This window comes from Pholis gunnellus, assembly GCF_910591455.1.
Source record: "Pholis gunnellus genome assembly, chromosome: 16".
Taxonomy (NCBI): Eukaryota; Metazoa; Chordata; class Actinopteri; order Perciformes; family Pholidae; genus Pholis; species Pholis gunnellus.
Genome location: NC_136543.1, coordinates 7,852,752 through 7,880,114, shown reverse-complemented (window position 1 = coordinate 7,880,114; position 27,363 = coordinate 7,852,752). Strand labels below are relative to the sequence as shown.

The window sequence follows — 27,363 nt, the reverse complement described above, 5'->3', positions numbered from 1 at the left end:
ATTGTCTCCGTGTAATAAATGAATCAACTGAAAAGTTTCAATAAAGACAAACAATACACATTTAATGGTGAAAAATGTATTGAACTCAACACTGGTTTCTTTAAAGAGGACATAACTGATGAACAAAATAAAACAATTGGCAACATTTTTCAATACATTTGTCCAAGGATCAATTACATGCACATCTGAGCCAGCTAGCAGACCTACTGTCCCACAAAGACAGAAATGCTCCTCAAATATCGATTAAACGTTTATAAATGTGATTCGTTTAATGACTCATCTGTTGAAATTGTTCCTCTGTGCAAACAGCAGAGAACGTTTAGCAAAGATCCCTTCAACACTTCCTGTGTAAACCCTGTGACATTCAGTCTGTCCTATAAACAGCAGTCAGATTGCAAGCTGTGTAAACTTATTTTCTTCTTTATCTTGCAGAAGCAAATTAATTCCTAGACCCCTAAGATATTCACAATAATAATAATAATAAAGGCACATAAGCAGTAGCTGGCAAATGAAATTTCGGAAAACAAACTGAAAACGTCACCATTTCCACATTCGACGTGTATGGCCTGGGGTCAAAGTCTCGTTAGAAAGAAGGAAAAGAGGTGCAGTGTACCGACAGAATAAATAAACATGAAACACTTCAAAGCTTCTCTCGATCACTGAAAAATGAGAACCAACAATCACATTCTGTCGACTTTAACTTCACATCAACCTAAAAACTTCATGAAACGAAAAGGACTAGAATAAAACACGAAACCGAAACAAGAAGAACTCAAAGAACTAGCCAACAATGGAGAGCAGTTCTGCAATACTTAATGCACTTTGCTTTGTATCTGTTTTTTTTTTTACCTTTTGCCTGGTTCATTCAACTTAAAATTTAAAAAACTAAATGCAGCAGCGTCCTAATTTTTTTCCATTTTTACTTAATTACTTGTGCATTTCGGTTAATATCAACCTGCTGACAAAATAAGAGGAAAATGGAAAATAAGATATAAAGCGGTTTGGTTGCCAATCTCATTTAAGGTGTATTAAATAACTTTTACTCTGGGATACCCAGTATATGCAGATCACGTGTTAGAGGTCCCCATGTCTACATTACAAAAGAAACACTGAAGATAACTAACGGTCTAAAAAAACACAACAGAGAAAATGAATTTTGCTGTAAATGTGAATGTTTTTGAAAAGTGCTAAAGTGGTTTAGCAGTCCTATAGATTTAGCTACTACCACTTTGTCTGATTGCTTTTCTTTCCCAAACAGATCCTGGTTGTTCAGCACATCTGCTGACAACCGACAGTTGGGAGTTGGGGGTTGAAAAGCCTGTCGCAGCTAGACGCCGAACGCTCAGGGCTCTCAAACGGCACCCTTTGTGTGTGTGTTTGCCCAAATTTACTAAAGAGCTGCAGACGCAAAAACTGGTCTGACCGGATCTGATTTTTGTCTCTGAAAGAACCGGGATCTCGTCCTCTGGGATTGAACTTCAGGCAAATGGTGTCTGCAGAAACAGTCTCAGCATTTGTTGTTTTTAACCTGCTCGGAGATGCGGCAGGTTGATTTCACACAGTCAAATGACAGAGAAGTATTTAACGGCAACGCTCATATAATATATGAATTATATGAATATATGTAACCATTGCTCAACAGAATAATGTGTGCAAATACCATCTCCTTAAAGCCCTGTTTCTTTGTGTGTGTTCGAAATATTATCAGGCTGAATTTAAATGGTGAACTGCAACATGCACTACATATTGAGAAAACACTATACAGCAGAGGAAAAAAAAACAAAAAAACACATTTCTGAAGGACTTTGCATTAGGAGGCATGACCTGACAGAGGTAGGTAACGACAGCTAAGTCCAATATGACAAGTACAAGTCTAGCTTATGATTAAAGACTGAGAGGGACACGTTTATGAGGGGCACGACCACTCTGTGCCAGAAGCTACTACAATTACAGCTCTGAAGAGGAGAATGTAGGCAAGAAATGTCGTATAAAAACACCATTTGTGCTGCATCCTAGCGTTATATTTCACTCCTTTTTTTCCCCTCAATGTCTACTTAAACTGCGGCTGCAAACTTCCACAGGGCTTCTCGTTCAAACTCCTCCATCTCCTCCTCCAGGGAGTCGTCGTCTTTATGCCCGCCGTCCTCCACAACGTCCGCCATGTCCTCCAGAATGTCCGCCACGTCCTCGACAAAGTCACCGAAGAGAACCCTGTCGTGGATGAACCTGCCGTCCTCAAAGAACCCTGCCGTCAGCTTCCTGATCTTGTCTTTGCTCTCGGACGAGGATCCTTCCAGCTTGCTCAGGTAGCCCTCCAGCAGTTCCTCAAACTCGGGCAGCTCCACCGGGTAGAGCCCCTCCTTGCCGGCGCAGTCCTCCACGGAGCTGCAGCCCAGCTGGGGGCGGACGTTGCGCCTGAGCTTCTGCTCTTGGTCCCTCCAGAAGTCGTTGTGTTTGTACGGATGAGGCTGACGGGGCTGCTGGTGGTGGTGGTGGTGCTGCTGATGGTGGTTGTGGGAGTTCTTAGGAGGCCCGCCGTGCCACGGTTTCTCCTTCCTCCTCTCCTCTCTGTCCATTCTGCGCTCGTCCTTCTTCTTCTCCCACTCGTCCTGGTGTTTCCTCCACGCCTCTTTGTGAGAGTTTTGCTTCTGAGACTTCCGCTCTTTCTCTTTCTTCTCTTCTTTGTCTCTCCATCCTCCCTCTTTGCTGTGCTTCCAGCCTTTCTCCCCTCTCCACTCTTTCTTGTCCTCTTTCTTCCAGTGGTCCCGCTCATTGCTTTTGCCCTTGTTCCCTTTCCATTTGGACTCCTGTGGCTTCCTCTTACCCCACCGCTCAACTTGTTCAGAAAGCTTCTTCTGGATCTCCTCCAAACTGTCCCTCACGCGTTTCCTGTCGCCTCCATTTTTCTTCATCCCTTGCAGCCTCTTCTTGCTCTCCTCCAGAAGACCTTTCTGCCTCTGGAGTTCTTCCTTCAGCTTTCTTCCCTCATTTGTGTCTTTCCCCCTCTCAAGTTCAGGAGCTTTCTCGTTACTCTGACCATCTTTGTCACCCGGCTGAGGGGCGGAGCTCGAGGTAGCAGGGGGCATTTCTTGATCGGCTGTGAAGGATTCAAGATATCAACGTTATAATGCGTTTGCTGTTATATTAGAAAGGTCAAAAGATCACCACTCTACGAAATCCATTTTTATATCACAGTACATATCTATATGCATTGTCATTTCAATAAATAATTACTGAAATCAAATTGCATTCATGTTGGTCCCATCCTACCTGAGAGCTGGCTGAGTTCGGTCACCCTGGACCTCAGACTCTCCAGCTCTTTCTTCAGCTCAGGCAGAGACAACAGCTCCTCCTTCAGCTTCACGTTTTCTCTTTCCAGATCTGCTTCACCCTTTTCATCACCGCTCACCAATACGGCCTTCAGCGCCAAGTCAAGTTCTTCTTTCTGAGACTAAGAAATAAAGAGAAATGGAGACGTTCCCAATGCAGACAAGCGTCCCGGTCAGAGCCAGATCGTGCACATCTTGGGACAATAATCCATACTGTTTGTAGAAAACATGCTGTGTATATATTGCAGTGCACTAAAACACCATGAAGGGGTAAAACGACATCATTAATGTCAGTATAACTGGTATACTGACCTGTAGTTGAGCCTCTAGCTGAGCGATCTGCTGGTTTTCCTGTGTCAGTTTATCCAATAGCTCTTTCATATCCTGTGGATCACCGCTAAGCCAGTCCTGGATCGAAAATCATTGGCAAATGAATAAAACACATATTTTGAAATAATCCCATCTTCAGCGCGCGTCTTTTAAGTTTTAAGACTCAAGTTTTCTTGAATACTACAGTGTAGTCACAGATGTCGAGGAACGGACCTGGTTTTGTTCTCCATCACTGAGTTCAGAGGCGTCAAAGTCACCTGTCAGATACGAAAACAACACATCTTTCACACAAGTCTCACAACAGGAACTCCTATTGACACACAGCTGACAGGCTGTCTTACAACCGTAACAGATGCTTTTGTTGTGAAGGGCACTCGATGAGCTCAGGCACTACCTGTACACAGAAGCTATTCATTCAAAAAAAAAACTGTGCGAGATATTTAGCCCGAACAAGCAAATTGCCAGGAGTTTCCCCATCAACTGAAGCACCATAAACATCCAGGGAGCCCTTCCAAATCGTGATGACGGGTGTTGTTGTACAATTCAGAACGCGTTTTAGCTGTCATTTTCTGCTGCCACTGCATGAAGTGTCAGGCCAGATAAGTGCTTGGACAAGCTATTGAGCGTTAGCCAGCTCGTCTTAGTACTGGACCTACCATTATGCAGGTCAGAGGGGAAACCTGTTGACGTAGTACAGCTTAGTCAACAAGATCTAAAAACAGACATCCTTCTACTGCAGACAGCTGCCAATTAATGGGTTTATGTAATTCGTAAATAATGTCAAATTAGCAAATGTGTAATAATGTAATTTATTGACAAGATTTACAAAAAAAACTCTGATGTAACAGGGGCGAACAGGTGCACCGTTCCTAACATAACATAAGCAGATTTATCAGGTAATAAATATCATAAGCATGATCTCAATCCTACTGCATCGGACTGTGAAAAGCAGAAGCAGGCCAGCTGGCTTAGTGATGGGCTAGAGGAACTCACCAGAGAGGAAGAGGGAACCTAAGAAGAGCAGGATCAGAGAGCCCACAATGCATTTGTTCAAGGAGAACCATGGCTTTTCCTCCCTCTTCTCCGCCAGCTTGAACTCCACTTCCTCTTCGTCGTCTTCCTCATCGGATGTTCTTGGCCGTGGCGACCCGAAGGAAGGGGCATTCCTCCTCCTCAGTCCGTCATCGAAGCTGCCTGTGTCGCCCAGAGAGAAAGAGCTGGATGGTTCTACGGGAGGGAGAATAAATGAGAGGAAAGAGAACGTGCCGAGCATGAAACGCTAATGGCAACACAGCAGAGGGTCGTCACATTTCAGAGTGCGTTCTTGAGAAAGATGATGGCACGGAGCCTAAAGTTAAACCACATGTACTCAAATTTGGCCCGGAGTCCCTTCAACAAATCATCCCGGCATCTGTGGCTACAAAAGTGTCAGAACCAAAATTGTAATTATCTCCTGGCAGACTGCCTCACACACAATACCAAAACATAAGTGAATACACGAACCGCATGACACCACAATGTGTAAACAGTGACACAAAAAAAACAGGCAAAAAAAAGAGTCGGTGCTGCTCGTGGAAATGGATGACATTTTCTCTCTAAATTACAACAGCAGTCATTTCATGCATGGAAGGTTTCTTCATTTTCTCAGCAGGGTTTACGCCTCCCTGTCATACTGATGAATCATTTTCCAGATGCTAGCTTGACACAGATAAGACACATGTTAACCAAATCTTCTCCAAAAGGACTGTCATTTTCTGTTTCTACTGACTGGTGCTAATTGCAAAGAGCCACCAACCACTTATTTTGCTCAAGGCTGCGTTACCAGCGAGGCCCAAGACCTCCCAGGGGCCCACAAAACCACCAAGCTCACTGTGTTGTGGTCGGTTTGTGGTAATATGATAAAGCGTAACCTTGTTTGGGGATAAGCGCGACTAAAGCATAATATAAACTGGAATGAAAAAACGGATCCTGCTTTTATAACCAGACATCGAGGGCCTTTCTTGAAGAGGAGGCCTGTGTTTTCAGCCGATGTTGTGCTTATATGGTGCATATTGTCAAATCATATTGCCACACAGCATATCTGTGGCCATGTGTTATTCCAGCAGAGAGAAGCTGTACACAATGCACAGAGAATGAGAGGAATGGGGAGTTCTAAGTCCCCATTCCTCTCATTCTCAATGAACAATCAACAGATTCTGGCTAAATAATGGTGAAATTAAAATTGAAAAAAAAATCTACTTTACTTCAGAACTCTGCTGTTCATTTCCAAAAGCTAACTTCTTTAACTACCTCTAAATCCTCTCCTCCAAAGTAAAGATCACTCTGGTTCCACTGCTTGATTCGTCATGCATACATCATCACACATATTCCTGTAGATTTATCCCATACCTTCCACTTCTTCTTCTTCTTCTTCTTCTTCTTCTTCTTCTCTCTCATACTGGGTCACTGCCTCAGACAGCTCCATCTCCTCCTTTTCCACAGCCGCCGCCGCCACCCCCATCTCCTCCTTTTCCACAGCCGCCACCTCCACCACCTCCTCCTCTTCCTCCTCTTCCTCTGCCTCTACTGAACCAACAGTCTCTGGTGCAGGACTATCATTGATGGGGCTCTCTACCACCAGGCTCTCTGGGAGTTGGCTTGGTGGCTCTGTACTCTCTGGTACGAAGCTGATATCAGCATCGCCACGAGAGGGACGATCGGTGGCTGTAAGGGTCTCTGTGGGGATGATGACCTTTGGCGCAGTAGCGTAGAAAGGATTCAAGCAATATTCATCACACTCGTCAACCTCTTCTTCTGTAGCGCCGTGGATCTCAGTCAGAGGAGGAGTGGAGCACGACTCCTCAGGCTCAGCTGTCAGGAGATCATCAGCAGCAGGAATATCGAACGGAGTCCTGGAATCAATGTTGGTGACAAAGGGCGTGGCTCCGAGGTGCTCATTGTCACTCGGGGAGCTGGTTACGATGTCATGGATGACTGGAGGCTGACTCTCCGGGTCCAGGTCTGAAGGATCGAGGAGGTTGGGTGGGGGGGGGCTCATCCGGGTTGGGCTAGACGAGATGGGACCCTCAATGGACTCTGGAGAGGTCTCTTGACACACCTAGAAAGAAGAAGTTATCTGTGAATACTTTGATATCATCTTTTTTTGCGAGCTTTATTGCAATCAAGGTGTTATTTTGTGATAAAGTGCTTCGATTTAGTTTTTTAGCGCATCCATTTTCCCTCAGTCTGTATTGTGTACAGTACTTCTCTATCATTTAATGACTTCCTATGTTGCCCAGAGTGACGTTTTCAGGAGAACAGGTCTCTACTTCTCAAATTATATATCGAGAGTAGGCATTGGGCGTGGCAAGACTGAGGCAGTTTTCCTGTCATCTAACTGAAAACTCATCACATTCTGCTGAGGCTACTTTCAGTGCATCTCCACTGCTCATATGACACAATTCACCCTGTGTGGTTCCTCAACACGGATGCAGAGTGCCAACGGTAGGAGGAGCTTATTGACTCTGAGGAACTGGCAACAAAGTTGGGTTCTATAAAGTTGATGTTACAGATCTGAAAAGTGTTCCGTGAAACTCGTCTGCACTTTATGCTGGAAATGAACATTGTCACATTGTCTGTGTGTGGGCAGTGAGTAAGTACATTCATACAAAAATGCAACATCAAACAAAAAAACACAATAAAACATTATCTGGCTAGAACAATGTAAATATGCTGTGGTGAAATTGAATTTATGCCTCGCCTGGTTGATTGCATAGTTTATTGTGTACCAACCTGATGGCCTTCTTCAGACAGGACAGTTTCGACTGGAATGTCGCTTGCGGCAGCTCCTGAAACAACGTTCACACAATGTCAACACTAAAATATCAATCCAAAAGCAACCTTTTTCTGCCTGAAATGTGGATTTATGTCACACCCCTAGCCAGCAGCCACAGATCTTGTCTCGTCAATACCTGTCACATCCTCGGAGAGACTCGCGACGTCACCCAGGCTCTCAGTGCCGTCATCTACCGGCCCGACGTTCTCAACCGCAGCCTCCTGTGGAGCCAGACGATCCAGGGAGATCAAGCTTCCTACAGACTTTTACATTAACACCTACAGTGCTCTCGTTACGTACGCTGCCCTTGACATTTACAGCAGCTTATATACAGGCGTGCATGCACGGCATAATGCCATAAATACTGCATACACATACCACATACTCCTATAACCTTGATGAAGGTACAATTTATGCCGTGGATGTTGTATAAGAATAGTTTTCTTTGGTTGAAAAGTGAGTGTATTTTTGATAACTGAGGAGGATCTTCTGCCTTATACAATACAAACTTGTTGACCTTAATGCCCTAGCTGTCTTAACACAGACATACAATCATGCACAAAGAGTTCAAACACATCTGCCTTATCACTGTGGGAAGCTCAAGTGTGCAAGTGGAGACATGCCATATTTTAAATTAACGGGTATTCATAGCAAAGGAAAACAACTATCCTCCAAATTATAACCAGGCATACAGAGCTTCACGTCTCAGTTTCCTGAGCTGGTTCTCCGCCATACCTCGGGGGAGAGGAGTGTCCAGCTGTTGGTTGACGAGCCGCTGCTGCCTGTGCTGCTGCTGTTGTCAGACATCGCCCTCGTCAGGCTCAACTTGGCACAGCGCGGTGCAGACTCAGCGTTAGGGTTTTCTGCAGACGACGACAGAAACAACTTAACTCAACATGCCTGATGCATTCACTATACATGCCTCGTGGGCATCAACATGATCCAGATGTAATAGTCTTGACTGTGTGTGTTTGTGTCGGTAGGCTAACAGTCAGAATTGTAGGTATGCACCGTTATGGACATGAAAATACACACAACATGACAAATTGTGCCTCATTGCATGTCATATTTTGATGGCGATCGTGCAAATGGTAGTCTAAGAGGACATAATGACGCAATAACGTTGGAGTTTGGGAGCTAATGCACCGCACACACGGGATAGAGACCAGACTGTCGTTGGTGCAAGTTATGTAACGGTGTGTTGGCATCCATAATATACTGCTGCGCAGTTTAAAAAGAGGTCTCAGTCAGAAGTAATAGGAATCTCCGGCTTGTTTTCATCACCGCTGCTATTTCCAGCCAACCGTTCATTCTGATCCGTCCGACCAGTCAATCTGTGAGGCTGTTAAATGACCGAGAACGGTCAAATCCCAGCCTTTGAACCAGACACGCGCACACAACGGTTAATACTCACGTGTCGACAACACTATGTGCGCTACTGCTTCTGTTTAGCACATATGGGAAACACAGTAGGCCTAAAGGGGCTATAGTTGTTGTAACAACCAAATTCAGTGTTCACACAAAATGGTAAACAAAGGATGGTCGGCTGAATATTCCCACTCCCACTCTTCCGCGTTCTCACAGGCCCCGCTGTTCGCGAGCGCTTCACACACCTGCTCGACTACGTCACATTAAACACAAAGAAGACGTTTTATTTACCCAACTTGTTTACACCTCAGTCGCTCGCAGTTTTTTTTCCCTTCAAAACGTTTTGTTTTTTAGTATGAACAACGCTCCTCTCTTCCCGTGAACTTGGGAACTTTGGGAATTCCAAGCTGCGTCACGTCGCCCCCAAGGCACCTTTCGTCCAATGGAATTTCAGCAGATGCTGCGGAGCTCCCGCCCCTGAACCGAGGCTGGACCAATCGGAGAGAAGTGGGATGTCAGGAAAACGACGCAACAGCCCCGGCTTGATTGACGCCCGCAGGTGAAAGTGGCAGGTGATGAGCACAGATCCGTCCCCTGTTTTTTAAGAATACAACTTCATGTGTGAGCCGAACCCTCAAGCTGCATGCGTGTGCATCTATATATATATATATGTGCAGCAGGGAGGGGCTGCTGGGACCAGCCGCACACTGACACGTCTGCACAGCTATATTTGAACTGCGGTACTTACCCAGGTGGACAACCCCTCTACTCCAATTGCTCCAGCTTAGCCATCAATTTCATCATCTTGCTCCCGTTTTCTCTAAAATTAGAGTCTGTAAACTGTTTAGTCTGTCAAAGGCACATTTCAACACCTGTGCATATATCTGAAATCGGAACCCACACAAACACACACACCGTTAAAGAGAATTGGAATCTGTGGTTCCAGATATTTATTATTATTTATTTAGTTTATATGTAGATTGCAGTGGTGAAAGAAGGACTTACATCCTTTACTTCAGTAAAATAACTTTAACACTAGCACAGTATATAACTACCTAAGTATGGCCTCTAATTATATCATATAATATTGTCTTATTATGATGCAATAATGTGAAAGCTGAATTTTCAATAGTTGGCTGTAGCTAGCTCATCAGTGACATGCAATTATTAGATGCTTTTATTCCTTGTGATATCATTACACAGACTGTCAACTTTGATGAGCATTTTATTTTTACTTTATGAATCATTTTAGAAATAAGCTTTTGAATAGCTTATGATAAATGTCATGTTTGCAAAGGGTAACATGTATATATGTAAACATGCCCTAGATTTACATTTCTATCTGTTTGAAATTAAGTTTTGTGTATTATGGCAGATTAATTAAGACATTTCATCAATAGATCTACATTCATATTTTGAGAAGTAAAATGGAGGTCATTCATCTAAATGTCTAACGGTAGCTGCTCTGAAATATGTCACCCTTTCTCTCTCTTTGCCTAATATATAAAACATGGTGCAAATCGATGTAGGCTTTTAAGAGAGTTAGAACTAAGAATGGAGATATATTGTAATAAAGCCATAGTCAAAAAAGAGACTGGAAATGTACACATGATAATACAGTAAAATGGTGCGGGCCACTGGTTATGCAATGACATTAAAGTATGGGATGTTTGGATTTGTGTTGCATACTTTCAGGAAGGTGTTTTTTCCACTATGCTGACTAGAAGACCGTATAGCAATGACGCCAATTTCCTGCGACACATGGAGCAGACCAATGGCAAGAGGGTTAGCCGGATGGCTTGACCAATGGGACGGGACGAGGTCGATTTAAACGGTGAAAAGCGGGCTAGCAAACATTCGAGAGGGAAACAAAGAGGGAAGGACATCCTGTAACTGTTGGACGTAAAAACAACTGGAATAATTAGCCTTTTCTACTCTGGATACTTAGGCAATCAAATAAGGTAACTTTGAAGCCCCGTTCATGGCGTCACACTTCTGTAGAAACAAGTTGTGCGTTTACGTAACTTGTCAGAGATAACGCTTGTTCTCGGCTAACTTGGGCGACGTTAGCTTAACTGTTAGCCACACTGGCTTAGCGATGCAAGCTAAAACTTGCTGTCACGTTGTCCACGAAACGACATATTTTCGATCCTGAATGTCCACTAATGTTAGACATCTTTCCAACAGGGCTCCGTCATGTCTCACAAACAGATCTACTACTCTGATAAATATGACGATGAAAAATACGAGTACAGGTGTGTATGACTCATGTTTATCCAGCTTCACATTGACTCTGCCAGCGTGTCACCGTTATTTTATAACGGTTTTCGCGAGCTGACATCGTGCAAAACCTATCCCCAGTAGTGTAACATGCCACGTCATAGTCATTTTGATCTGATGCATTCATCTTATGTTGTCGTCCGCCCTCGTTTTCTACAGGCATGTAATGCTACCCAAAGACATTGCAAAGCGTGTACCCAAGACCCATTTGATGTCGGAGACCGAGTGGAGGAACCTGGGGGTCCAGCAGAGCCAAGGATGGGTGCATTACATGATCCACCAGCCAGGTATTTCATCTTGTTTCCAGGGATCATGTCACAATTAATAAGCAGCTGCAAGGCTTTGATTGTGATCAAGTGTAACAAAAATAAATAGGATTTTGATCTAGAGAACAATGTCTGGACTGCAGTGCACACTAACTCTATGTGCAACAGTTATGTTTTACAGTTGTCATATGCTGAATATCTTTAAAAAAAGGTTGTGATGAGAAGCTGAAACTAACCGGCACATGACACAATGCTGATGACTGATCTGTTGCTAATTTGCATTTAACGCAACTTCTCTTTTTCGTTGTGTAGTTTATTTGAAAGTTGAAGCTTCTGTTTCTTGTATTTTGTTGGCTCGCTTTGCTTTAGCTGGTACAGTTGCAGATGAGATGGTGAGCTCATCTTGATGTCTTTCAGGCAGAAGATGAGGGATGCAAAGTCTGTAGTGGGGGGGGGGGTCTGTCTATATTAAAACGGGTCAAGTTACACCATTTCTTTTTTTTTAAGGAAGGTAAACCTTTTTTAACATATTTGGTGAACAAGCATGACTTACAAGGGTTATGTTTTCCCAAAAGAATCACAATAAGTATCATTATCTCTGCTTTATATACGTTGTTCTTCCCTCCTCCAGAGCCACACATTTTGCTGTTCCGGCGCCCTCTTCCCTGCCAAAAGGCATAAAGGGAGAGAAACTCCAGAGTCCCTGGAAGATCAGTCCTACTTGCCACAGATCGACACATCAAAGCGGAGATCATGCTGTCAAATTACCAAACTCTTGTGTTGTAGGTGACTTATGATTTGGGCTGATCATGTCGGACCCGGAGAAGGACAATGACATTTATGAACAGTGGTTGTGGAATGGAGTATGCGTTGAAGGAAAAAAAAACAACCCAATTACCCTCCCCTTCGGGGAAAAGACTTTTTCATGTGATAACAGCGACGCGTCGTCTGCCAGAAAATCTGTCAAACTCGCTGAACCTGCTTGGATATTCCAGCTTTTTAGAACAATTGGTAAAAGATGTGGGGAGTGAAACTCGTTCAAACGTTTGCGTGATTTCTTACGGAGTGTTTTTCTGGGTCAGGCTCGGGTCACAAGCCAGACGGAACAGCTGGATCCTAAATGTAAGTTTGACTCCGAAACATCGAAGTGCGGCTTTAAGTGACATGTTGCTGCTTGGTTTAAATGATACTGTAAATTGGCATTTAACACTTTTTGTCATGTACATGAAAAGCCGCATAGATAAGAGCCCCACACCCCACACCCAATAAGAGCATATCATAGTTTTGACCTACTTTAAAACAAACCCTCTGGCTGGCTCTGATTGTACCAGTAAGCTGCTCAGTATTTATGAATGTGTTGCCCTTTCTGAAATATATGGGAACTTTTAAATCTTTGCTTTGGAGCCACAATACAGAGCCATTTGACACATCATGAAGATACATGTTTAAAGAAGAATGGGGGAGGCGGTTGATGGCAGACACTACCTGAAAAAGCTCTTATAGAAAAACAATCTTGACCATTGACTGACTGGGACGCTGGAAAGCCGATAGCATTCGTTTCAGATTGTGGTGTTGAATACGATTTGCTTTAAGGCGCTTGTTTTCACTGTCCTACTCGTCCTGAATACTTGCACCCCCCCTCTGACATGTCTGTGTTTACCGTCTGTCTCTTGTGTTCTTTACTACCACATACTGAGCTGCTCTGCTGTCACTGAGGCTAAATCTTTGCCTTGAATAATTGTTCTATGAACTTGTGCCTTGTGTGTAAGGTTTCCTTTTTGTTCACTACTATTTGACTGAATTAGTTTTTATGATGTGTAGCTATAGCGCTGTTCTACCCTCAGAATTATTAAAAGAATCAATGCAATCAACGTGATGATGCATTTAGTCTTTAAATGAAACAAGTGACAGGAAGTCCTGTGTTGGATGACATCTTTGTACCTTTTTGGTGCACAGTGTGGAATTGATAATGTCCCATGTTGCGCTATAACTAACTATACATGTGGCTGCATCAAAATGGAAATATTCACAGAACAGTGTTCTGAATAACACCTATTTGTCAGCACTAGCAAATTTACCAATGCATTTTTTTTTAATACCTTAAAGTGTGTATCCCATCATGTCGAATCCACCAGATGGCAGGATGACATTTTTAAATACACCGTTTCCTGTCTCTGTCAACCTGTAAAATAAAAGGAAACTGCCACAAAACAATGCACATAGGAAACGTGACTTGACACAATGTCAAAGCTATGTGAAACCTCCAGTACCTGGTGATTCTGTACCGTTTCTTCAGCCTAGACCAGACCCCAGTCATTGATGAAACCATTCATAGGAAATAAAACTACTGGCGAGGTCTGTCTGTTTACAACGTACGGCTGCTTTGAGTCATTCACGGCTTCATTACAGCGCGCCATGCGTGTTGCCGCGCGAAGCGTGAGCCTAAACCGCGCTGTAAAGTTGCCATGTGTATGTTAATCAGGTGTAGGAGCTTATCACCTTGCGTAGTGTAATGAGCCCAGCTGGGATGAAGCTGTGATCTGACAATATGCACTGGGATGTATGCCAGACAGCACGCTTAATGGGTATGTGATGTTATGATGCACAGTTGGGTTTTCATCCAGTGGCACAGTGATGCTGCATCTGTTGTCTGGCACCGTGACTGGACTCGTGTGTTTCTTATTAGTTGCCCCATAATATTGCCAATCGTAACAACTCCGTGGCCTCTCGTTCCGGGTGTGATGTGGGTCTCCTCTACCCCGGCGAATGTGTCTGAGCTTAATGGACAGAATGTTTCACTGAACGGGCAAGTCGTTATGATGGCGTATACGTGCATAAAGGGAGAGGCAGGCGCAGCATCTGCCGCACATTTAAAAAGTTATACTAGGTGTAAACGACCGGTGTCTTATTGCGCTACACACGTTTTAATGAGCAGGCAATAACAAAAACCGAGGTTGGGTAATTCAGAGGCTGTTGATTTTAAAACAGGATTCAGCTCTCTGTATATTAGGTTTTGTTCTCTAAGACAAATCACATAAAGTTGTCTGTGCCCTTGATGTTTCTTTAAGTTCTCTATGAACTAACTTTAGCTGCACTGTGGCAAACACGTTACATAAACATGACACCAGTTATAAGGGAATGTGTTTTGGTCACTGTTAGATCTGCAACCAGCTTTTTTTCTTCATTATCAATGAATGTGCTGATTATATTTTCTCATCATTTGGATGATTTGAATCATTTGGTCTAAAAAACGACCCAAGTTAACCTGGTTACCGCTTTACATTACACCGTACAGAATGTAGAGACAGGTTATATGAATATCATGAATTAACTGCATGAATATGTCTTATATAGACTTGTCTTTTCTGTGCTTGTGGTCATTTAAAAAGATGATGCCCGGTTATAGAATAATTGTTGTTTGCCAGCGTGTCCAGTTGCCTTATAGGCTAGAAAAAAGAACGATCATAGTTAGACCAAATATAATAATTTCAATGCAAAAAATGAAATAATAAAGAAGGATGTCAAAAACATAGAGCACAAAAAAAATGCCTCTGCTGTGACGAAGCTTTCACACTTTGGACTGCGGAGGGCAGTGCAACACCACTGTGAATAAGGAGGAGACAATCTACATTCATTCAGTTGGCTTTTTGCTTTAATAATGCCTGGACCACAAAATGTAAAAATACTGTGAATGACTCATGGTTACATTGAGACTGAATCTGCACTTTCTCTTAGTCTGAAAGCCATTTCTATAATGTGTCGCTGGTCTAATCTGACAGAAGCATATGGGTTGTAGTCCGCGTGTCCCAGATGCACACAGACCAACGGTGGGTGCAAACGGGGCTCATGGCGACACAGTCAGTCGCCGTGGGTAGTAAGCGCACAACTCTGGAAGTCAGGGGTAATGGAGGGAAGAAAATGTTTTGTGAATCACAGAGAGATTTCTCAACAATTTTTGTGAAAATGTTGCCGAGGTAATCACTGGGCTGTGGCGGTCAGCAATCTGAGCCCCCTGCTGAGAACCAGAGATGTGTGGTGGGCAGAATAAGATGTTTGACTCCTGAAGGTGGCAAAAAGCTTGAGCGTCTGCCAGATGAATCATGCTGAAAATGGGTTCCTGTTGGAATCTTGAAGGTAAACGATAACCTAAATCTGTAAGTGTATTTACAGAATAGCTAGGTGCAGCAAAGTCATGGACCGGTTTATCAGGCCGATGACCTATTATTGAAAATCAGCCGGCTGGTATTATTCACTTATGATATTATCACTAATGCTGTAGTACTGTGCTCATTTTCACAGAAAGGTTTTCAGAGGATGTGTCACTCTGAATAATAATCTAAGGCTGCAACTAACAAATGGTTCCCTTATTGATTAAGCATCAGATTATCGTCTCAGTTAAATAATTCATTGTTTGGCATTTCCTGATATTTGATAAACCAATTACAATCTTGTCAAATCAGACAAAGAAAAACAAAAGCCTTGCATCTGAGAGCTGACTCTTGTGGATATTTGGCATTTATGCTTGGAAAATGACTACAAATTAATAAATACAATTGAATTAATAGAAATTAAACCGTTTGAGAGGGGAAACTCCTCATCCCTTGTTTTTGTTTCAGCTAACGTGTGCATATGCCGCCTGTATGATTTCTTTAAAGTATTTATTTTACAAACGTACGTTCTGAAAGATATCTTAGCTTTCGTGAATTTTGCTTAGTGACACGTCATTTTTCTTTCCTGTCAAAAATCTGTCCGTGTTGTTCTTTAGATGTTCTGCTGTCTGAATAAATCATGTGAACCTGTCAATCACAAACAGCCACACCATAAAGCTTAGCCTGCTTTATCGTCTATTTTACTCTAAATTGGACCATAACTTACTAATTGAACATCATGCTGTATTAAAGAAGACTTGAAACTAGCCATTGAGACCATAAACTCATGTTTACTGAGGTAATAAATCAAGTGAGAAGTAGATTCATTGTCTCTTCTATACAGTAAATCTTATTTTGCACCCGGAGGAGTCGCCCCCTGCTGGCTGTACAGAATGAAAGTTTACGGCACTTCCGCATTGGCTTCACTCTTCAGACTCCGAGGTTGCCACCTGTTATCTACCTTAATTAATTACCCGGCTAGCACGTGACCCAAATCAAGCACACCTGCAAAGCTGCACGCATCAGGTGCATGCTAGTTCTGGCTAACGTGCTTAATGCTAACAAGCTAATGGTGGTGACTTTTGCATTTATTTAGGAACTTTTACCTTCAATTAAATGTGTGAGGCTTGTCTGCTGTTTTTGCTCGATACTGGGACCAGAGAGCGCACCGGTTGGGGACAAAGCGGCTGAATGCACTGGTTATACTGGGACAACGTGGCTGAGTGGTTCAATTGGATGCGAGCAGAGATGTTGAACCTGGAGCAGATGGAGGACTTCGCGGTGCTCAGGACCTTCAGACAGGTGGGTAACTTTATTACAACGAACTCATTGATGGATGTTGCAACTCTCCAAGGTGAGAAGCGTGCGTGTGTGCGTGCGCGCGCGCGCGTGTTGTGCAGCTCTCTTCATGCTTTAATATGTGTGTTGTGGCTGCAGCCACTGTGCAGTTCTGTTGTAACTGTGTTGGTGGTGTTTTATTCTGCTGTTAATTCTATAATAAGCTCGAGGCTTTTTCCAGTTATGTATCTTAAACGAGGCTTGTGTGGTGTCCATAGGCTTTTTATTACTGTCGTCCATTTTCGTTTAATTGTCTGAGATTTGTCCTTTTTTTTTTCTTTGGTTAACTCTTGTATGGTGGTTGTATTTATAATTGGTAATCAGTTGTATATACAGGCTGCAAAGGGCTATCTATAGCAATTTAATTTAGTGTTAGTTTGAACACAAGGACTCCCACTGTTAAGCTCACGGCTGCTGCTCTCATACGGTGGTTGTCATCTTGGCCTTCGTCATCCTTGCGGAACTGTAGCGCCCCCCCCCTCAGGTAAACACTATTAGCGCTTTTAGCACCGTTAGCTGCGAGCCGCCTTTTAGAATAAAGCTTGAAAGACGTTTTTAATTTACATTTTGGAGGCTGTTCATGCAAAAAAAACACTGCTAACTAGTAGTATGGTAAGTTCTGGGTTTGAACACGAACCCGAGAACCTACATCAGGAACATTTATACAGCATGAAGAAATGATCATAATAAAGATTCTCAATTTGCTTCTGTTGTATTTTAGTATTTGGAAAAAGATCAATGACAACATGAATGAATCTTCCAAGGAGCCGTGTTAAACACCACATTCATGTTGTTGGACTGTGGCAATATAGGCTAGTAAATAAAAATGAGTGAAAGTGCTAACCGCATATAGCAAAAACGGAGACCTCTGTATTTTGTACGGGCAAATATTTCCTTGATGAAGAATCACGGTTTGCCTTCGTTGTATTTTGGTATTGGGAATTGACACTGTACCTCCGTTCAATAAAGAAAACTTGCAAAAGAGCTCCGAAGTGTTCTTAAGTTTGGCCAGGTATATGAATAATTTAAAGCCAAATGAAAAGCGGTGAGAGGAAAGTGTGATTGAGGATAGCGGGCTGTGAAGATGGGCTCAGTGAAGAACCAGAGGAGAGAAGCAACAGAGGGGGATTTTACACAGAAAAAAAGGAGATAAGGAGGTGAGACAGAAAGAGACAAAGACAAACAGGGCAAAAGCTAACTCTTTACAGGAGCAGAAAGGAGAGAGATGTGAATCGAAAAGGAAATAGGAAAAGGGCGAGTCAAAGAGAGAAAGGCATTGGGGGAGAGAAAGAAGGTCAGACGGGGAGATGGAAAGTGCTCTGGCGAGGAGAGGTATTTATGTCTGGGTGTCGTCGGCACAGCGGGACGCCTTCTAAAAGGAAGCCAAGTTTGATACAGAGTGCGAGAGAATTGAGAGCTGCTGTTTGAAAGACGGCTGACGGAACAAAGAGCCCAAAATTGCTCCATTAGACTGTCCAGCGAATCGTGCTCTAAAAATGAATTTTAGAACGGCACGAAATAATTTATAAGACTAATCTATCAAAGTATACAAAAAAATGGAGATTCATTCTAAGGTTAATATCCTGTGAAACAACAAACTGTCTGTAATAAATGAATCTTTGAATAATACATTTCACAAAATGTATAATTTAGTTAATGTAATTTACTGATTTGTGCCTCGGACTGATGCTGTCAGGGAGACTGAAAATATGAAACGGCCTCCCACCGTCTGAGACACATGACATGAGACCTTTAGGCCAGAAGGGCAATTCTGCTGAAAATGAGTGTCATATATTAAATTAAAGCTCCTGGTGGGACGTGTCCAAAGGCAAAGGCACACTGCTGAGTAAATTATAAGCGACCAAAAAAGTGAACGTCACTCACTGTGACTGGTTGGCTTCCCCTTAAAGTTTTACACATGTCACACACAACTACTTTTTCAAAGGGGTCTTAAATACTGTGTAAGGTTGCTCCACTATAATGTTAAACTACTTAGTTAGGTTTAGATAAAAAAAAAGCTTTGTTGATGTTAACATGACTTGCGACTCGTGAACCACGTCGGTTTTCCACATTGGAGTGAGTATTAAGCCTGATGCAACACACACACACACACACACACACACACACACACACACACACACACACACACACACACACACACACACACACACACACACACACACACACACACACACACACACACACACACACACACACACACACACACACACACACACACACACACACACACACACACACACAAGAGTGCCCTCATTGCATTGGTGTCAGTTGTGAGGAGCACTGACCAAGGTGCGGTATTTGACACACACGGAGTGAGACCGGGTTGCACGTGAACACAATAAATCAATTTGTAATCCATACATGATTCAAGTTGGAATTGTCTAAATTTCAACCTCAGTACTCTTTGGCTTAAGTGCCATTTAAGATGAAGAAATAATCATAAATTCAGTCTAACAGTTGTACTTTTACTGAGGATTACTGCTGCGAGGCTAAATGAGGACGTAAATTAGACTTCCAAGGAGCCGTGTTTAACACCACATTAATGTTGTTGAACCGTGACAAAATAGGCTAATAAAAAAAAAAAAAAAAAAAGAGTGAAGGTGATGATAGCAGAAACTGAAACCTCTGTTTCATACGGGCAAATATTTTCTAAGGTTTTCCTGGAGTCTTAAGTCGTTCTACATTTCATCTGAAACGACATTGAATTCTGGCACGGTAGCTTTTATCTCAAGGTTTTAGGGACCAAACGTGGACCCTTTCACAGCCAGTTATATCCCAGTAAAATGAAATGGCTGACTTTATCTTATCTCACCTCCAGCTGAGCGGAGAATGTTTCCTCTGTGACCGGCAAAACACATACAGTGCCTCACACAATGCAAAGTGGACTCATGGAGGCTGTCGTTTATGATGGCTTTGCCTCAAACCTGCCAATGGTCAATATCTTTCACCACAGTCATTGTGTTTAAATTGTTAATTGAATCAGGCATCGGAACCCCACTCCAACAACAACCGGATTCTCAAATTAGTCGCGGTCGACCGATTTGTGGTTAACATCGGGCTTTAACGTATCATTTTGAATACACTGCATCCTCACCGTGTCCTCATCCTGTCCTTGTTTTCACTGAACCGCTCTTAAAAGCTGTGTCAGTCAGTCAACAAGCAAAGAGTTCCACCGACATCTCAAAGCGAGTTAATCCACTTGAGTGCAATTGAAACCCACAGCAAGAGGTTAAAGCTTTCTCTAACTCCTCCACCTCCACCAGTCACTCCTGTTGATGAAAAGGTCTTCTAATGGAGTCAGCTGGTCAAGCATTGATCCAGTCTGAGGCGCGACTCTGGCACCTCTGGTGATACCGATTTTTAAGATGTTTGGTCCGGGGGCACATTTTCCGGTCAGCTGTATTGATCTGACCTCGCAGTCTCTGCTCGTCGGATTGTTTGCGTTGGAGTCGTTCTATGAGTTGGCCCTATTGAAAAGGATATTGAGATAGTCAGTGGGAGTTATTACATGAGCGGGCTTGTTGGGGTTGCTCGTCGTACAGCAGAAAAATCAGTATAGTCCGTCGATACGAGCAGCATGGGGTCAAGCTGCCTGTCCTTACAGTATTATGCTGTAAACTCGCGACACGTCGTCTCAGGGTCTCTTCGTTTTCTCTCCATCATGCCCCGCTAGCTTTAAAGCCGACAGAAATATTATCCAACCATATTTCTGGATTGCATCCTGAGACTCTATTCAAAGGGAATGAGACTCAAAATGAAATCAGCCTTAAACACTGCGGCACAGGCTCATGTATTTCCAACAGCTCTTTGTGAGAGGTAGGTTATAAATCAATTTTAGGATTGACGAATCTTGATTTTCAACCTCGGCAGATCCTTCAGGGGTCTTTTAAACATTAGTATATTTCCTGGACTGGCGGTCGAATTCCGACTGCTCCTTTTTTATGTAGAACAAGGCGACTCAATCTGGGCTGCTGCAGTGACTCACTAAAAACGAGGCACATTAAACTGCACCTGTTGATGGGACGCTGGAAGCAAATGGAGGGCGCGTGCCCGCCGTATTGATCGAGCTGGAGGAGAGCTAGGGAGGACTTCCACATGGCCTCGATGTGCGAGGTGCCGTCTGGACCTGGGGACTGCACTATTGATCAGCATGTCGACTCTTAAGTAGCCTCTCCATTCAAGCCCCTTGACGGCAACAGATTTGGCGGTAATCAATGGAAATGGTTAGATGACCTCACACAAGTCAAAAGTTATGAATGGCCTTGGCCAACGTGGATTTATTTTTTGCGGATTATAGAGCACTGTCCGATTTATTGACCACTCGCGAGGCTGCTTATCCTCCCTAGACATAGCTTTGTGTTTATGAACTCTACTCCCAGTGAGTCGGTGAATGTTTACTTCTCTTTCTTTGCTGCCACAAAACACCCTCTTTGCATGATAGATAGGCAATATATGAGCCCTTTTCTCCCCTTTTCACTGTAATCCAAACACATTTGAGTGTGATGGTTGTCAAATGATAGCGGGTAATCAGACACAGACAAAAATGAATAATGCATCTCAATATGTCTGACTATCATTGTGTTGATGATTGTCAGAACGAGCCACAGCACTGTTTATAAAATGAGAAAGACATCCAGCAGGGCTCCAGCTCTTCATCCAACAAAATATACGTCGTCAGTCTCGCTAACGTACAGTGAGAGTTCACTGCAGCACAATACCAGAAAGTAAAAAAAGGCCACAACTGCAATTGTCAGTTCCTACCTCATATATAGTGAGCTCAGGAGGCGAGACGCGAGTCAAGTCGTCGATCACTTCACTTTGCCCCAGTAGTGTAGACACATTGACAAACAGTGTAACGCAGACAATTGTGATTGATACAACCGCAGAGACACACGGAAAGATTTGGACATAACAAAGCAGACCACAGCAGCAACACTGTGCTCTCACGAAAGCTCGCGCACAACCATGACGGACAACTGGGCTCAAGTGATCAAGAAAGCAGTGGAAACACCAGAATACGCAGGCTCAAAAAGTGGAACGCCGACCGGGAGGTACAAAAGAACCGTCATTGGAATCGGCAGAAATGGCGACAATTTCTCCTTTTGATTCAGACGATGACGTAGGATCGTGTAAGCGGTGCAGTGATTTGTGTAGACGGTGTTTTCAGCGAGACATAGGCGGGGAGTGAAAGGAGCCAAAGTGTGACAAACTAATTGTGAAAATGACAGCAGCATTTAGCCACTGTTAAACCGCAGAACTGAAAGGTGGCATGCTGCAGAAAAGGGGGCTTTACTGAGTCGTGAAAGCAAAAAAGAAAATGTCCACACTCCGTTGTCCAATGTTGTATTATTAGTGGCATATCTTGAAATGAGAGTGAATTGAACTCCACAAGTAAGAGCTGCAGTGTTATTAAAACCATATGGAAGAATGGACCTGTGTAATAAAGTGGCATCAATGTCCACAGCATGCATACAAAACTGTAATCTTTTCTGACAAGAGCCTGGCATTTCGCCGCTGCTATTGCAATTTTTTCCGAGCATTACGTGATGACAAGCCCTCTCAATTTTTTATCTAAGCCTTAATGCTTTTAGCCCCACTTTCTGAATTAGCTGTCAGCCACTGTGGTCTCCTTCTCAGTGCTTCTTTGGGAGCTCAAATGACTGAATTAGGCTCTACCTTTAAAGATAATTGCTTAATTGGGGTCTTTTCATATGCTGTCGGTCGCTGAGGACCTGAGAAAGGCTCTGATAACTCTGTAATTATGGGGCTACAGCAGATACACACAGTGTGGAGGAGCTGTGAAGAATGAGCCGACAGCCTCATGCTCTCTCTGCGTCCACGCTCCCTCCGTGGACTTTGAGATACAGCTCAAATTGCAGGGCCTCTTTCAATACAAATACATTAGTATTTTTGTGTGTGTGTAGCTGTGCTGTCAGGACTTATGACTGTATCTCAGTACGTGAATGAGACGTCAGAGTATGTCTGAATCCAGCTGGGCTGCAGGTGTGTCTGGGTAAAAATCTTTGCCTCTGCTTTCATCCACGCTGCTCTGCCGCTGTCTCCTCTTTGAAAGGTGGGAGAACACTATTACATGCTACATCTTCTTCCTTCTAGTACAGCTATTGGATACAAAGTGTCAGATGAAGTCTATTTGTGTAAGCTGTTATGGGGAAGGAACGTCACATACATGGCGGCTCCCACCGGCGCCTTTTTTTTCTTTTAGCTGCAAAAGCTTTTCTGTCAATTTAACTTTGCCCGTAGAGAGTAGGAGAGATGTGGAGAGAGGGCGAATACAGTTGTGCTCTGAGGTGAATAACAGGAGGGTGTCAGAGGAAGAAGTGGGAGCCAGAGCGGGCAGAAGGGAGGGAGGATAAGAGGCAAGGCAGACTGGAGCCACCACAGGAAGAAGAGGAGGAGGAGGAGGAGGAGGAGGAGGGGGGAGGGAGATTAGTTTTGCTCCGGTAACGACAGATCATAAAAACACAAAGGGGAGGAAAGAGGAGAAGAAAAAGAGAGAAGGGGGGAGGATTAGTGCCACTTCAGGAATGACAGAACACGGGGGAGTGAGAGACCGGGGAGTGGGATGGGAGATGGGAGGAATCCTGGGAGTTTAGTTAGGATTAGTTTTGCTCCAGGGACCGGGGATTGAATGAGGGAGAGGAAGAGTTGGGTGATCTGGGTGGCGTCAGGAAAACAAAACCTCTTATCAATCAATTGTTGACAAAGTGAGACCCAGAACAATCTCTCACTCTACCTCTCACCCTGCACTCCCAGCCCTCTGGGATGTGTATATTTACTGCACACTTTTAGAACTAATGATGCAGTGGTAAATCAAAGTGTTGAACTGCACACAGTGACCATATAGGATCATATCTCCAACTAATATATATTTGTATGTGTCCTATACATCAGTGGTACCATTCTAGCAGCTTTCTGACATTAACATCTTTGAGCTCAAAGACCTACTTTCCTTAGTACAGTTTCACAGAACTCCTAGCAATTGTCTTTTTGGCCTTTTTTTTCTTCTTGCACTGGTTTTTGCAGTTTCATCTTATTTAGTCATCATTGTCTCCTTTCTTTTTTTTTTATTCGGCACTGCTGTGTGATTACAAACACTTCACTTACTTTGTCCCGCTTGAGTTTTCTTCTGGGAATGTCGCCACAGACGCCCAGCTTGCAATACAGCAAATGCGAGGACTTTCATCAGTGGGCCATAGGCTCAATCGCCATTGCGTAACCGCATTCAGCGATAGATGGTGACCTAGCAGACATTTATTTAAATGACAATCGAATCTATTTTTCCTTTTAAAGGAAAGAGCATGTTTTTATCGTCTCACATTGTTATTTTGAACCAGTGAAATGGCAAAACTGCCCAGTATCACAAAAAATAGCAAAGATAAGAGAACATCTGAGAACATTACCACATTTTATACAGCCTATGTGGGTCTTTTTCTGCTGCTGGTATACATCAATTTAGTTTCTGCTTGTAAAACAGTGGGCCAACAGAATGAGACCGACCAGAAGATGAAACACGTCACCTCATCAGCAGTTTCAAATTTCTCTGGTTTTCTGGAGGTTGCCCATCCCTTAAAATCAAGACTAATTACCTCCATCAGTCCAGAACAAGACACTAGTTTTCAGCACATGAATCACATCGAGCGTCTACAGCTGTTCCTTTTTTTTCGGTTGGCAGGAATCTCTCACTGCTCCTATTTTCCCTTGGAAATGAAAGATTTGCTTGTGAGATATTTCCTCCTTTTATTGAGGCCATCAGCGGAGCCTTAAACACAGAAATAGAGCTCGCCAGGGCGTTATTTCCTGTGATAGAGGGCAGGAACGTTATGCAATAACTAAACATTTGCGGCGTCTGAAGTTTTCTTCAAAGTTGTATGCATATGAGAGGGGGAAAGAAATTGAGATAATAAGAAAGACTGCAAACTAGTTCCCAGGTTATTAGAGGCTTTGCATAGCAGCCAAAAAAGAAAAGGAACAAATAGCCGTGCTTCTTTGACTAATTTATTTGGATGAAACCCAGAACATGAAAACGGCATAGACGGCTGTCTTCTGTTTTTCCATGCCAACGTTTTCCAGTAGAACTGACTGACATGTTGCCAAGCCAGGTGAACGTTTCTATGAAGCTGCACACGGTATGTTTTCTGCACGCTGTGCCCTGACAGGAAGTGATGGGGGAGAAAAGAAAAAGGGAGACTGAGAGAGAAAGCAGTCCAGCGGGGTAACTGTGACTGGCCCATTAACAGGACTGGTTGTCAGTGTCGGCGGGCTCCGCTGCGGACAGTGGGCAGCAGTAGTTGTGGAGGAACATTGTTAAAAAAAGGAGCAGCCCTGTCAGATCTGGACATTCTCCTAAAGTGTACATGGCTGAGGTTACAGGGCGACTGGTTAACACCAGCAGGAGAGAATAACACGTCTGGTGCTTTGTACAGATTGACTCTGAAGACTGTCCCAATGTGAATATCAAACCTCTACCGTGACAAATAGGCAAAGAGGGCGAGGGATGATGAGCCAGGCGAGGGGTGTGAAATAAGGGGCGCATGAGTGAAATGATGGAAAGAGGTTGCTCGGGGGGAGGGTGAGAGAGCAAGAGGATATCAGGCAGATGGAGAGAGGTGACAGTGCAGGGAGGGAGAGAGAGCGAGGGAAAGAGGGAGACAGAAAGGGGGACGGTTTGTGTTTAATTAGCGGCCCTGGAGAGTGTCTTGGTTGAGCCAAGAAGGAACATGGGATGTTCTCTAATTGGCCCTGCTCTGAGAAGAGGGAGGGAGGGAGGGAAAGCGAGAGAGAGAGCGAGGGGAGACACGAGCGAGAGGAGATAGAAAAGGAGGAGGAATGACTGGACTTTTGTCTGCTTGGCTGCACGTCTATATGAGCAAGCTGTTGTGCATTGGTCCATAGAGAGATGAAAGCTTTGTTACTGTACTCGCGCAACACAGTCTCACTCCCAACTCGTCAAATACTGCGGCTTGGTCAGTGACCCTGCGCTTCAAACTGTGACGCTCTATTTAACCCTCTAGCATCGGTTTTCCAGGTTTCAATTTCCGCTTGTTGAATTCATACAATGTCTTTCAAAATAAACTACAGCTCTACAATTATTATTGTTTTCTATGAATTTGAGTTTTCCTTTCATTGGAAAAATGCTTATTTTCTTTGTTGCTGAGAGTTGGATATCTTTTTTTAATTAAATACAGAGACGGGTAGCTTAGCATAAAGACTGAAAACAATCCAGGAAATTGTCTGTAACTCTAGGACAACCTGCAACCTGCAGTACATGAGATAAGTAGTGAGCTTTAGAGGTGCTGGTTGGCAGAGTTGTTTACTTTTGGGCAGAGCCACGCTAGCTGTTTCCCACTGCTTTTATTCTTCAGGCTAAGCTACAGGACAGTACGCTAACCCGCTGCTGGTAGCATGGCCTCATAATTACCTCATAGACATGAGAACGGTATCGATCTTCTCATCCAACCGAACAAAGCGGACAAGCCGTGGTTGCTCCTCATTCGTTGCTCATTTATGTCCCCATGTGTCAGAGTAATTCTTGTACCTACCTGCGGTTGTTTCATGGGACACAGTTGTGTGTGTGTGTGTGTAACGGAAGAGTTGAGAGTCTGATGTGAACCCCAAGAGAGTGCAGTTTGGGTCTTTACAGACCTGCTGTGTTGGCGTTGATGCTTCCAATCAAAAATTCTGGGTTGCAGATAGATAACTATATGGTTAACATACTATTGGCCTATTAGGATGGATAGATGTAGCATAATGTAAGAAGTAATGAAAAATACATAACTAGAAATTATACACTCACGTATTGACGTCATTCATGGCAGTGCATGTGTGCTTTCGCTGCACGAGGTCAAGGAGAAACTTGGTTGCCATGACATGCAGCAAAGAGGAGAGGAGAGAAAGCTCAGAGGATATGAATAAGGTAGCAGGAGAGATGGATGAGGGGAGTGGGGTGAGGCAGGAGAGAGACAGAGATGGATGGAGTGAAGAGTCTGGCGGTACAGGGGCACAGCCACAGAGAGAGACAATTCACAGATGCGCAGAGGAGATCTTGGAGAGGCTTTGGAAAAATGACAAGTCAAGAAGTTGGGGAAGGAGGGATAATAAGCAGAGACATAGAGGAAGGAGTGTGTGTGAAAAAGAGAGGCCAAGAGGGAGACATGGAGAGAGAGAGAGAAAAAAAAAAAGCAAAGTTTATTGGAGAGAATGTGGAGAAGCGAGCCAGAGACGTGCCCAGAGAGATGCAAAAATGAGGGGATTCAAGACATGTTTGTGACAGAAAGGAAAAAAAGAAACTGGTGGGAGAAGGGACCGGTCCAAGAAACAAATCAGACGAGCTCAACACGTTCTTCTTCATCTATACCCATTTAACGTGGTGGCATTATTCTAACCGTGGCCTTAATCAATACGTGTGACAACATATTGGTGATCAATCAAAGTGCCAGGACAGAATTGAT

The 27,363-nt window shown here is 43.6% G+C and overlaps 2 protein-coding genes across 3 annotated transcripts; one reads left to right on the top strand and one right to left on the bottom strand.

Annotated features, from left to right (window-relative positions):
• Nucleotides 1-51: 51 nt before the first annotated feature.
• Nucleotides 52-9,255, bottom strand: pbxip1a (pre-B-cell leukemia homeobox interacting protein 1a). Of its 2 annotated transcripts, none has more exons than XM_079176715.1 (10): nucleotides 9,133-9,255; nucleotides 8,209-8,336; nucleotides 7,610-7,694; nucleotides 7,431-7,486; nucleotides 6,048-6,756; nucleotides 4,653-4,886; nucleotides 3,873-3,916; nucleotides 3,642-3,737; nucleotides 3,271-3,451; nucleotides 52-3,097 (listed from the first exon to the last, which is right to left on the bottom strand). In XM_079176715.1, the coding sequence occupies exons 2-10, from the start codon at nucleotides 8,278-8,280 to the stop codon at nucleotides 2,055-2,057; spliced, it is 2,520 nt and encodes an 839-aa protein (XP_079032841.1). In that variant the 5' UTR covers nucleotides 8,281-8,336; nucleotides 9,133-9,255; the 3' UTR covers nucleotides 52-2,054. The 2 variants fall into 2 exon arrangements, with proteins under 2 accessions (XP_079032841.1, XP_079032842.1); XM_079176716.1 differs by having other exon boundaries at nucleotides 9,138-9,235.
• A 1,451-nt stretch (nucleotides 9,256-10,706) lies between these two features.
• Nucleotides 10,707-13,451, top strand: cks1b (CDC28 protein kinase regulatory subunit 1B). The gene is made up of 4 exons (XM_079175987.1): nucleotides 10,707-10,802; nucleotides 11,029-11,096; nucleotides 11,281-11,408; nucleotides 12,019-13,451. Exons 2-4 carry the CDS (start codon nucleotides 11,038-11,040, stop codon nucleotides 12,066-12,068), a joined length of 237 nt encoding a protein of 78 aa, XP_079032113.1. The 5' UTR covers nucleotides 10,707-10,802; nucleotides 11,029-11,037; the 3' UTR covers nucleotides 12,069-13,451.
• The last annotated feature ends 13,912 nt before the right edge of the window (nucleotides 13,452-27,363 follow it).

Bases quoted from the DNA above. Each gene is read 5' to 3' on its own strand.
- pbxip1a (XM_079176715.1), bottom strand. From the start codon at position 8,280: ATGTCTGACAACAGCAGCAGCACAGGCAGCAGCGGCTCGTCAACCAAC. The intron at 7,695-8,208 runs GTATGGCGGAGA...CTGGCTCCACAG, and splicing joins GGACACTCCTCTCCCCCGAG to GAGGCTGCGGTTGAGAACGT. The intron at 6,757-7,430 runs GTTGGTACACAA...TCTTCTTTCTAG, and splicing joins TGTCTGAAGAAGGCCATCAG to GTGTGTCAAGAGACCTCTCC.
- cks1b (XM_079175987.1), top strand. From the start codon at position 11,038: ATGTCTCACAAACAGATCTACTACTCTGATAAATATGACGATGAAAAA. The intron at 11,097-11,280 runs GTGTGTATGACT...CGTTTTCTACAG, and splicing joins GATGAAAAATACGAGTACAG to GCATGTAATGCTACCCAAAG. The intron at 11,409-12,018 runs GTATTTCATCTT...TCCCTCCTCCAG, and splicing joins TTACATGATCCACCAGCCAG to AGCCACACATTTTGCTGTTC.